The 12,843-nt window shown below is 37.8% G+C and overlaps 1 protein-coding gene across 2 annotated transcripts in view; it reads right to left on the reverse strand.

Moving 5' to 3' along the window:
* LOC144600629 (MORC family CW-type zinc finger protein 4) overlaps positions 1-12,843 on the reverse strand; it is a 91,897-nt gene that overhangs the window by 43,299 nt on the left and 35,755 nt on the right. For both annotated transcript variants that reach the window (XM_078412450.1, XM_078412451.1), the window contains 4 exons: positions 11,229-11,385; positions 9,585-9,713; positions 6,256-6,375; positions 5,002-5,105 (listed from right to left, as the gene is read on the reverse strand). In XM_078412450.1, the coding sequence (XP_078268576.1) occupies positions 5,002-5,105; positions 6,256-6,375; positions 9,585-9,713; positions 11,229-11,385 (510 nt within the window). The remainder of the gene's footprint in view (positions 1-5,001; positions 5,106-6,255; positions 6,376-9,584; positions 9,714-11,228; positions 11,386-12,843) is intronic.

Here is a 12,843-nt window from a genome sequence, read left to right on the forward strand (position 1 = left end):
TTTCCTTGAGTATCCTGGGATGCAGACCACCAGGCCCTGGGGATTTATCAGCCTTCAGTCCCATCAGTCTACCCAACACCGTTTCCTGAATAGTGTGAATTTCCTTCAGTTCCTCCGTCACCCTAGATCCTCTGTTCCCTAGTATTATTGGCTGCACCTGCATATCAGCTTTCAGGGACATGGGAACAAGGTCACACAACCTTTGGACAATCTTTCCCAATCCCCCTCATTTAAAAATTAAAGCATTTTTGTCTACCAAAATAGATAATCTCACATTTATCCACATTGTACTCCATCCGCCATGTTATTTTCCCCTAAATCCACTTGTCCATAAACCCTCAAGTCTCTTTGCATCTTTATCTCTACCCACTTTCACCGTTAATGTGATGTCTAATGTTATATTTAGTCCCTTCAACCAAATCAATGATATGGATTATGAGACCCTGGTGCTCAGACCCCAGCCTTAGTGTGCCGACCGAGAAGGAACTTTTATTCATAATCTTTATTTTCTAGCTGTTAAGCAACACTTAATATCTACGATTCCATATGCTCTAAACCTGTTCATTAACTTCCTGTGTGGGGCCTCTTTTTAAGCCTTCTGAAAATCCAAGTACATCACATCCACTGGTTCCCCTGCAGCTACTCCACTGGACATATTCTCGAAGAACTCCAGTAGATTAGTCACATATCCATCCCAACTGATTTAAGCAGTCGTTGGCATTCCAACAGAATCCCAATTGGGCACACAAGGTCAACCATTTGGGAAAATGAAAAGTAACATCAACTAGGGTTCCAGCATACTTTTTGTTATGCATCATGTGATAAATGGGCAGGTTCTAAAACTTCCGTTAAACCCTTGATTCCAAGGAACAGATTTTAAGTTCATAGAAGAGAAATTGTGACAATTGATTTAAAAATGAAGCAACATTCCTTGTGAATTCTGCCATTCTGCTACTGTAATTCCATTAGAGCCCTGGCAGATGGTGGAAAGTTCACTGTGGCAGGTTCCTTCCATTTTTGGGATTCTTTTGTTTGCCACATAACGGTCAAAATTTACGTTTGCTCATCACAAGCCAAATATTATCAGGAGTGAAACTGGAAGCAAGAAATTACAAAGACAAATGTCTTCTCTCTACATTATTTTTTTATGGAGTTAATTGTGACATGATTAAAGTATATAAAGGAGTTTTGAGGCAAATTAAACAGTAATGTTCCAAAGGTAAATAGCTAAATATTTGGAGGATAAAAATGTGCAACAGTATGTAAAAATTGGTTAGAACTAGACAGACATGTTGGGCAAATCTCCACTTAGTCGGCATAATTTGCATTATGCCAATCAAGTTGCATTTGTGGGTAGAATTGTATGAGGCATATTGACTGCAGATCAATGACAGCAGGCTACTGGTAAAGTCCAGCACAAGAAACCAGCACAAAACTATCAAAAATAAAATGTTACTTAGAAACATTTAAGATTCTAGCTCTCTTACACTATAGATCCTAATGATAAACTTTTCAGTTATTTATCTTTCTTAAGGACTCCATGTATACAATAGATCTAGTTTGTTACATTAATCTTAGACATGACATTTTATAGTACTGAACAATGAACCATTTGAAGTCTATCTCCTCACCAAAGGATAGCCCAAAAAACAGTCTCTTTGTCAAAATTATTGACAGAAAGTAATCCACATAATTTACCTTCGTCTAGCCTCAAGAGCAGTTCATTTTATCATCAGTTTTGAAATGTCGTTGAAATTCACTTAAAACTAATTCCGAACTTGGAAAACGATAATGGATGAAAATCGTACAAAATTGATTTCACCAACAAGGTGATAGGATGTTAGTGCAGCTTTACTCTTCGAAAACTTAGCATAATGCACCTCCAAATAGTCTTGTACCATGTAGGTGCTGTCAGTCACATATATCATAAAACAAGGGTAATAAAAGGAAAAAAGTTCAACAATTGCAGTAAAAAAACATTCCTTGGGTTGCACATATGCATCTAGCCGATGAACTATTAATCCTATCAATGTGTAGTATGGATCATCTTTACAGCTACTTCTGGGTAAAGAAGTCTTGATCAGGTTTATCTGAAACATTTTTTAAAATGTATTGTATGCAAAATACTTCTAATCTCTAAGAGTTGAAAAAATAATCAATCCCAAATCTTTTTTTTTTATTCCTTTCATACAAAAATACTTCTAATCTTGAAGCCTGGCTCAACAAAGTCGACAAGGCAGGCCTGCCTGGCAGATTCAAGGCCTGGATCTATCAGCATTCCATCCTGCCCCGAGTCCTTTGGCCTCTGCAGCTTTATGCTGTTCCATTGACCACAGTTGAGGCTCTCGAAAAGAAGATCAGTGGCTTTCTCTGCATGTGGCTTGGCCTTTCCCGCAGCCTCAACTGTGCAGAACTATACGGGACCAATAACATCTTGCAGCTCCCATTCAGTGGCCTCACTGAAGAGTTTATGGTGGCGCGAACAAGAGAAGCCCGACAGTACAGGGACTCCAGGGACCAGATCGGCTGGCATCGAGGTGAGAACAGGGAGGAAATGGAGGACGGAGAAAGCAGTGGAGGTGGCAGAGTCACGCCTGAGGCAAAAGGCATTGGTGGGAGTCATGGCAACTGGCAGAGTGGGCTTGGGATACTTCCCTAAGATCCAGGTTGGCAAGGCCCAGGGCAAGGAGAGACACCATCTAGTCCAGGAAGAGGTCCGATCAGATGTGGAGGGAGAGCGTGCGAGCAGGACGGTGGGGCTCAGGTAGCAGGGAGCGTGGACAAGGTGGGAAGGCAGACCGCAGTGCAGGATTACCTGGTCAAACATCATGCAGGCAGACTTCCAGCGTGTCCGGTTCCTTGTCCAAGCTGTCTACGATGCCCTACCAAGCCCAGCAAACTCCCACGTCTGGGGCAAGAGCGAGACACCTTCCTGCCCGCTATGCTCTGGAAGAGGATCATTAGAACATCTCCTCAGAAGCTGCCCAAAGTCCCTTGGCGAAGGTCGCTATTGGTGGCGCCATGACCAGGTGCTCAAGGTGGTTGCTGAGAGCATAGCCACTGCCATCAGTAGCAGCAAACACCACCACGCCCCAAAGAAATTAATCACTTTTGTCAAAGCTGGAGAGAAGCCCCAACCACAATCAAAAACAAGGGCGGGCCTCCTCTACACGGCCACTGACTGGCTGCTGCACGTCGATATGGGCAAACAGCTGAAATTTCCGCAGCACATCACAGCAACATCACTCCGGCCAGACATGATCATCACCTCCGAAGTGACAAAACAGCTGATCATTCTGGAGCTGACAGTGCCCTGGGAAGAGCATATTGAAGAAGCAAATGAGAGGAAACGCGCAAAGTACCAGGAACTGGTGGAGATGTGCCAGGACAGAAGCCGGAAGACATACTATGAACCAATAGAGGTGGGCTGTAGAGGCTTTGCAGGACACTCACTCTGCAAAGTCCTCAACCAGTTGGGCATTACAGGGCTGGCAAAGAAGAGGGCCATTCAATCCGTAAGCGAAGCCGCAGAGAAAGCCACTAGGTGGCTTTGGATTAAGAGGGCTGATCCGTGGGCGGTTGCTGCTGAGACGCAAGTCGGGGCCTGATCAAAGCCGGCTGGGTCGCCTGGGCGAGGGTGTCTGATGTTGTGAGACCCAAAACACCCGATGACCCCAGGTTACATCACTGAGGATGCATCCCAGCGCAAAATACTTCTAATCTCTAAGAGTTGAAAAACAAATCAATCCCACATCTTTTTTTAAATTCCTTTCATACAAAAATGCTTCTAATGATCAAGAGTTAAAAAGAATCAATCCAGTTTTCTGTGTACCAGGGAAGATGATTGGTGGCATTTTATCCTATAATAATTATAAAACTGTAGGAGACAGCAAAGAAGTCCAGCTGTAATGAAGAAAATTCTCACTGTTGCAACCGCACTGTGCACTTTCCTCTGTGACACTTCCAAGAATTGAAACTAATTTGACAGACCCTAGAACAGTCAAATGCCACATGGTAAATATAATTCTTGATTACATTACTGATTTTCTAAACAAATATGCATTTTCAGTTTTCAAATTTGTAAACTTTCTTGGAAAAGTATTCTGAATTTTGAAATATACTTAAAACTATATTTTATGCTCTAATCTATTTTGTTTCCTTAAATTTCTATAATAGATGTAACAATAATTACTTCTCGAACCACAGATGACATACATCACAGAATATTTTGAAGTCAAATGTGGAGATTTGCTGTGAAAATTGCAACTTTGTGAAATCTTATTGCAGCTTGCAAACACAAAAGAGTGTGGATTAGTTTCTTAAACTGGTTTATTCTTTACCACCATGTGTTTCCTCCATTTTTTTCTGAGCAAAGCATACTTAAAATATTTCCAACCAGAACGACAATGGAAATCAATATATTCAAATCTTTGGGGAAAAAAATTAGTATCGAAGTTTATTTTATTTGACCAAAACTTGGCCCACATTGTGTGGTTTGAATGGCACAATACATTATTTACATTACATTAAAAGGAGTTCCTAGTCTTATTGATAATGGCTTAACTAGTACATTTTCTTGAATGGACGTGAATGCAGGATTAAAATGGACCTGTTTATCTTTTAAAAGTCACTGATCTGTTTCCCATTATATATTAAGACTTGTGTAATTTTTTTAAATCCAAGAGTGGAGGAGCGGCGCAGATCTCGCTGGTGCTGAGAGAGAGGGGGGGGAGAGAGACGGGGAGAGAGGGGGGAAGAAATCTATAAATCGACTATAACCCAAATGATAACTTACACCCAATAACTCTAAAAAGATTTAAATAAGTTTGCTGGGCAATTAGAGATTATTATTTTAATGTATGAACTATGAACATTATCCAAATCTGTGCTTCATGCAAGCTTTTAGTCTCCTGTGTGTGCACTTCATTTAATATGATCAAAGCTGATGACCCTTTCATTTACATTTGAGATATTTATGTACTATTGTTTCCTCAGACTTACCTGTATTCTTTGGTGTATTCAAAATCTTGCTTATTATGTGCTGGTTTTAGAAAATTGCACTCAATAATTCCAATTACACCAATTCCACATCCTCTGGAGTTTGACTGGAGCAAAAAGATAATTAAAATGATTAATCCATTTTTCTATGCAGCTCATATTATTCACATGCACTACTTACTCCAAAAAATAAGCTTTTAAATTAAAATATTTTTATAAGGGACTATTGTGCAGTTGTAACAAAATCTAGTGCTGAAAAATTATAATTCTAAGTCAGTGTTTTAAAGTTAGATATCTCTTGACCTTTGCAACCCCATTATGTACACCCTTTTTTGTAACATGGTCGATTGTTCTTTTGATTGTTCAAAGTTATTCTTCGTACTTTTCTTTAAAGCAATACATTTGAAAGCAACTAGGTTGTTTATTGGTTTTCAGCCTGATACATGAAATGGCACATAACAGAATGCAGTTTTGTTTCTTGGCTTGTGTCAGCTAGCTTCTTCTTAGTTGCAACATCAATGATGCAAACAATCACAATGCTTAAGATTGAAGGCGATAAATCAGAAACATTGTCTGGGGCAAATATAAGATAGGCTTGAAAGTTGAACATTTCAACACAGACAATATCAAATTTAACCAAATTAAACGGTAATGAATTCAAGAATTTCAGATGGTCAGCCACTCCAGTTTATATCAGGACCACCCAGTTCAGATGAAAGGGAAATCAACTCAATGATCCTTTCTCCATGGATATTACCTAATCCGCTTGTTTCTTTTGAGCACTTTCTTCCATTTCAGGTTTCCAGAAACTGCCACACTTGCAATCTCACAAATCACAGTTGTTGCTATTTTTTCTCTCACTTGTGCATCTGTTTACATTTCCTCTAAACAGATCAGTTGTAACCAACAAACCTTAACCATCTTCTCCTTGCCAACAGCAACTCATTTGTCATTCAATCTCTCTTCGTCTCTCTCGGACTTTTCACAAACATTTTTCCCCTCGTTCACTGCACCTTTCCCCTTTTCTGCAACTTAAAACTTTGTTTTCTTACCTTTCCTAGTTCTGATGAAAGCTTATTCAATGGAAATGCTAACAACACATCTCTCTCCACAAGTACTGCCTCACCAGCTATACATTTCCTGCATTTGCTGTTTTTATTCAATGGAAAGGTATTCAGACAAGGAACATTGGTTAAAAGGAGTTTTGGGTGTCAATTAATAAGATCATTCCAAATTCTTTGAATACTATATTCTTACCTTTGTCTGACATCCAACTTTCTCATAGGATTTGATAAGGCGATTTTTATTGTACATCATTATCCCATAATGTTCCTTGTTCTTGCAGTTAAAACCAAAGGTTATTTTTACACGTTTATTCTAATCCAACCATTAAGGTAAAATACACGTTAAGCTTGGGATAAACTGAGTTTGTGAAACAAATTTTAGGTGCCACATATTTATAGCAGTCAACTTAATTTACACATTATGATACACGAGATCTTGCAGCCCATTGCTATTTCCCACAGAACAATCACATTCCCCTTTTGTTATCGGCCAAAAATTAGGAGGTAAGGAACAGAATAGGGATACTGGACACATTTTTTCATTCAGAAGGGGGTGGATAAATGGAATGAGCTACCAGAGAAGGTAGTGGAAGCAAGTACTATAAAAGACACTTGGACAGGTACGGTGAGAATGGTGAGGAAAGGGGTAATCGGCCAAATGGTTTTTGATTAGATGGGGCATCTTGGTCAGCATGGACAGTTTGGGCTGAAGGGTCTGTTTCCACACTATATGTCTATGACTTTAATTGGTGGGTTATGAATTGCATTCACAAAGGAAATACAAAAGGATTCATGTTAGGGTAAGAAATTAAATAATAAAAAGTATTATAGTGCAGGGTGAAAGTGATTAACAAAATAAAGTAGAAGTGGAGAAACAAGAGAAAGTTATTATCTAAAATATAGCTAGTAAAGAGAACAATAAATAAAGATGAAATACAAAATAAAATTGCTGAGCTTCTGAAATTGTTGAACTTACAGATATGTGTTCAGTAGCAAGATGGGGTACTGTTTCTCAAAGTTGTGCCAAGATTCACTGGAACAGGGAAAGAGGCAAAAGACAGCGAGGTCAGAAGGACTGGAATGGAGAACTAAAATTGTAATTTAAAGCTCCAAGTCGTGTTCGCAAAATGAATGAAGTTGTTCCACCAAATGACCAGTCCATCTGCATTTGGCTTTTACCAATATGGGGGAAACTACAAGGTGAGCAGTATATTCATTATATTAAAGTGGAAATAATGTACGTAAATTACTGCTTCACATTGAAAAGTAAACTTGGGTCATTGACAGTGACAATGGATATAAAAAAGGTAGATGTGGTATCATTGATTCCCATGATCCATTTCCATGTTAAAATCAAGTACAGCAAAGAAAATACATTAAAAGGGTAAGAGAAAGGTATCAGGCGAGTATCAGTGCACCTCACAAAAAGTATGAAGGCGGAGGAGTTATTGAAATCACATAATGACTAACGTTGCTTACACTATACATACTTCATACCTTTTTTAATCTAATTGACTGTCTTTGTGCCACCATACCTCTTGGGCAACTGATTAGTTTGGAATTTTATGTTTAATTCCTCTATTTTGCTCTTTAGCAAAAGGACAAGAGAATTAGAATAGTGAGATATCTCAGTTTCCATACAGGAAGCAAACAACTTACTTAAAACAGTGACAACATTGTCCACAATATCAGTCATAATATTGCACCTTTCTAAACCTAACCACTAAGCAACCATTAATGCTAAACCGTACATACAAAACCAAGCTACAACTTTAATTCTAAACACCTCACCCCATTTTTAAGACAAACCTGCACAGTGCCAATAATGCAGTGTAGAAATAACTGCAACTTCAATAGTTATGTTTTAAGGACATGGTGGTCTGGAGTACAGATATAGGATTAATATACTTAAGGGATTTGGGAGAATTGCAAGACTTGCTGGCATGCGAGCCTGACAGGGTGTTGGGGTGTGGAGAAAGAATGAGTCAGCATGGTGGCAAATGGACTGGAAATCAGGATAGTGTGGGAATTGATGCGATGCAAAGGGGAAGGTACAAAGACCCTTTACCTCCAAGGTCAATGCTACTTTGAAAATCAGATTATTTGGAAATGACAACTCCTGAACAACATAGTATAACGTCCCGTGAAAAACTAAGGGGGTAGCTTGGACCTCATTGCTCATGATAACCTATCAATGATGCTCATCAATTTATTAATTATGTGAAATGACCAAAATATGGTCATCCTTTTGTTTCACTAAAGAAATCAAAATTGAATTTAGAAACATAGAAAATAGGTGCGGAGGACGCCATTCGGCCCTTCGAGCCAGCACCGCCATTCATTGTGATCATGGCTGATCATCCACAATCAATAACCCGTGCCTGCCTTCTCCCCATATCCCTTGATCCCACTAGCCCCTAGAGCTCTATCTAACTCTCTCTTTAATCCATCCAGTGATTTGGCCTCCACTGCACTCTGTGGCAGAGAATTCCACAAATTCACAACTCTCTGGGTGAAAAAGTTCTTTCTCACCTCAGTTTTAAATGGCCTCCGCTTTATTCTAAGAAATGGCTTCCCCTTTATTCTAAGAAATGTTGAAAAACAACATTTTGCAATGAAATTTCTAGGCAGTAATATTTAGATGACAGATGCTTGACATTTCACACCTTGTATTCTTTATATTGAAATAAAGAAGAAACTTACAAGTTACAGAATTTTCTGATGCTTGAAAACTGTGATTTTGGCTGGAAAATGCTATGTACTGCTAAACATATAATGAAATACATTTAAATCAGGAGCACTAAAAATACAGCATAGGAGCATTGAAAACATAAGTACTGATTAAATTAAAAAGGAATTGATTTTGGTGTACTTGCTCGTGGGTTAGACTCATAAAGAGTATTATGTTATAAATCCAGTAGCTGGCTAATTAGATACAACATTGATCTAAAAGTTCCCCGCAACCTGTTCTAGTATAACGCTGGTTTGTGATTTCCACCATTATTCACTTACAATTCAAAGAAATTTAGATAAAGGAATTGATTTTGTTGTACTTGTTCATGGGTGAGATTCATAAAGAGTATTATGTAAGTTTAGATAATTACAGATTATATTACCTTTTACACAATTCCAGGCCGTATGCAACACTTTGTTGAAATGACAGGGGGAATGGGGAGAAGGCAGGAACAGGGTACAGATTGAGAATGATCAGCCATGATCACATTGAATGGCGGTGCTGGCTCGAAGGGCCGAATGGCCTCCTTCTGCACCTATTGTCTATTGTCTATTGACAAAAAAAATCTACAAATTGCTTCAGACAATGTCCAAATCTAGCAGTCAAAACAATGGCGATTGCTAATGATTTCGAATTTTGTTTTCAGAAGAGGAAACAGTGGTAACTATTTCTTTAATTGACCGCAATCTGAAAAACTGAGCAACTTCAATACAAGCAAAGACAGTAGATTGTAATTTTAAAGACAAAACAAGACTAATGCTTATTAATGTATACCCAAAAAAGGATACAATAAAATTAGGTCTATAAACATCATATTCCACATGCGCCAAACTCTTTGTGATAAGCTGTGCTTTGATTTTCTTCTTACGCAATATGATCTGCATTCGAGGTTTCAGATACAAAATGCTACAATATGCCTATCATCAGATAAAGAAACATAGTATTAGCTAGTCATCTTGCAGTCCTCAGCTTTTGTAATGATCTTCATTATTTCTTCAAGCAATAAACCAGTCAATGCAACAATAGTTTTAAAATCAGGACGTGTATCAGTATAACGTGCATATAATAATAAACTCAACATAATTTACAGATTCTAAAACAAAGTTCAGCACAATCAGGTAAATAGTTATGGTCAGGCCGTCAATAAACAAATAGAGAAGAACTTCTGACTTTTCCGACTGCACGTCCCTCCCTCTCACCTGGTCTAATGGAAATTATCACACGGATAACCTGAATGAGGCTGAGGGGGTAACCTGATAGAAGCATAGATAGATAGGGTAGACGGTCAAAATCTTTTTTCCCATGGTCGGGATATTAAAACAAGTTTAGATGAGAAGAAGGAGTTTTAAGGGGGATCTGAAGGGTGATTTTTAAAATATTTACAAAGTGGTTGAGATCTGGAATTCACTACCAGAGAAGTTGATGAAATCATATACAATTACTATATTTCAGAGGCATTTAGACAGACACTTAAATGACATAGGGGTTACAGTCCAAATGCAGCAACTGGGATGAGCAGATGGGCAAAAAGGTCAATATATATTTGGTGAGGTGAAAGGACAGTTTTTATGGTGCACGGCTCTAAAATCAAGAAACCCATTCTGGCACATGGCACACTTGCCACAGAAATTAAAGCACACTGCATCAACTAAAGAACTGTAACATTTCAGGCAATGGAAATTTGCCCTTACCCAATTGACAAATCATTTGAGATACAGTATAAAAAGTTACCCTTCTGGAATTTATGAAGGGAAAATGTAACTGAATAATTACAAAAAACAAAAGGAAACAATAAATCTTGTCAAGGGCTCGCATTACAAAGATTGTGCTAAGGGTGGCTTCTAGGAATGCAACCACCTGCCCTCACCCTATAGTGGAGTGTATTATAACAGTACATTCAGCGATGAAGAAAATATTTCTCTAAGGCTATATTCTCTAAAAAATTTAAAAGATAATTAAGATGATGGATTATGACAATGCAAGTTTTATACAGAAATCTTTGCCTGTTTCTCATTGCAGCTGAAACCTTAGAAACACTGCTGAAGCAGTATTTATTCAAAACAATATTCATCCTTAAATCTTTCTACTCTATTGTGATCTTTCTTTGATTTATAAATGTATAAAATTAACTGCTCCCAACAACACAAAAAGTAATTTAGTCTGGCAGTTGGTGATTTGGAGGCATTCAACCAAGACATTTAAATAGTGGATAAAAATCACTTAATCAAATTTCATGTGATTAAATATCACAAGTGATCATATGATCATATTATCAAACATGTCATCAAATGTTACATGGTTATACATGATCCAATATCCAGACATAGCAAACAAAAATCGCCAATCCTAATGTGAAGGTCTAGCCTCTAATCAACTCTACTCTTTTTTAAATAAACCTGAACAAAAAAATCCACACACAATTAAGTACTGACTCTTAAGGAGTAGTCACTTTCAGGAATTTGCTGATCCATCCTCTCTGGCCGCTTATAATTTTTCTTCTTTCCTGCACTCTCGTCACAATTGATATCTGGGATTCGGATGTCAGACTGGTCTGTTTCAAAATCCAGCTCGGGTTTTCCATCTTTGTTTCTGAAAAGATATAAAGCCATTTATAAATAAAAAGAAATTCCAGAGAAATTAAAAACTGGTCCAGCAGGATCCTTTCAGAAAAGGTCTCAACAAAATCTCTTTGACAATATATAACATAAACAACAGAAAATTCTGTAAATATTCAGTATCTGTGTTCAGGCAAACAGAGTAAAGGTTTCAAAGCAAAGACCCTTTATCAGAACAATTCTGCTGAAGGATCTTCAACCTGCAACATAAACTTTGTTTCTCTTTCCACAGCCCACACAGTTCAGCCTAGCTGAACATTTCCCATGTTTTGTTTTTATTTCAGATTTTGACATTCCACAGATTTTTAGAATTTTCATATTGAACATGTTAGTTGAAATTACTTAGCAAATCTGCCTACTAAAAGCATGTTGAGTTACATCAGTTTCAGAGATATTTGATAATGACATAAATAAAGATTGTTAGACAAGCATGGAGACATATGATGTTGCACACTAAATGTTTCTGAGGACACAGACATCACAGACATATCATATTAGAGATCACAGACATATCATATTACAGATGAACAATTTTATGTAAGGCACAACTATATATTTTGGAGCTTGTTTTGATTTAATATTTATTTTCAAAATCAATTCTGTAATGGATTGAGCTGGAAACCGCTGTGGTAACAAATTGTCCCCAACATGATTTTCCAGAGAATCAATACATCTTGGCACTCCAACAGCCTTAATTCATTGTGGACAGGTCCAGAAAATAAATCAGACATGATGAATTAATTTATCACTTATTTATTTATTTAATTCTGGTTTCTCATTCCGAGGTGGATTTGATGAATATACAAAGACAAATATGGAAAATCGCTTAACAGTGACATCAAGGATGAAACCAAAGTTGATTATTCTCTGTGGAAGCAAGGAATAATATGCTGAACAGGGTATCAGCTCTTTTGTAGAAATTAAAGACTATGCAATGACATAGCTGATTTAGTCGTGAAATCGTAATTGTATATTATTTGTAACTGGTGCAAATAAATTTGGATGACTTCAAAATTTTAAAAAGGGCAGCACAGCGGCAGTAGAGCTGCTGCCTTACAGTGCCAGAGATGCAGGTTCAATCCTGACAACGGGTGCTGACTGTATGAAATTTGTACAATCTCCCCATGACCGTGTGGGTTTTCCCTCGGGTATTCCGGTTTCCTCCCACACTCCAAAGGCGTACAGGATTGTACATTAATTTTCTTCGGTAAAAATTGTAAATTGTTCCCAATGTATAGAATAATATTAGTGTAAAGAGATCGCTGGTCAGAGCGGACGGACTCAGTGGGCAGAAGGGCCCGTTTCCGGGCAGTATCTCTAAACGAAAACTAAACTAAACATCCTTCTCAATGCAAAACAAAGCAAAGATATTACATTAATCAGACCTAGACTGAGAAATATAATACCAAAAGAAAATGCAATATGCTCAATA

The sequence above is a fragment of the Rhinoraja longicauda genome, chromosome 15 (genome assembly GCF_053455715.1).
Source record: "Rhinoraja longicauda isolate Sanriku21f chromosome 15, sRhiLon1.1, whole genome shotgun sequence".
Lineage (NCBI taxonomy): Eukaryota > Metazoa > Chordata > Chondrichthyes > Rajiformes > Arhynchobatidae > Rhinoraja > Rhinoraja longicauda.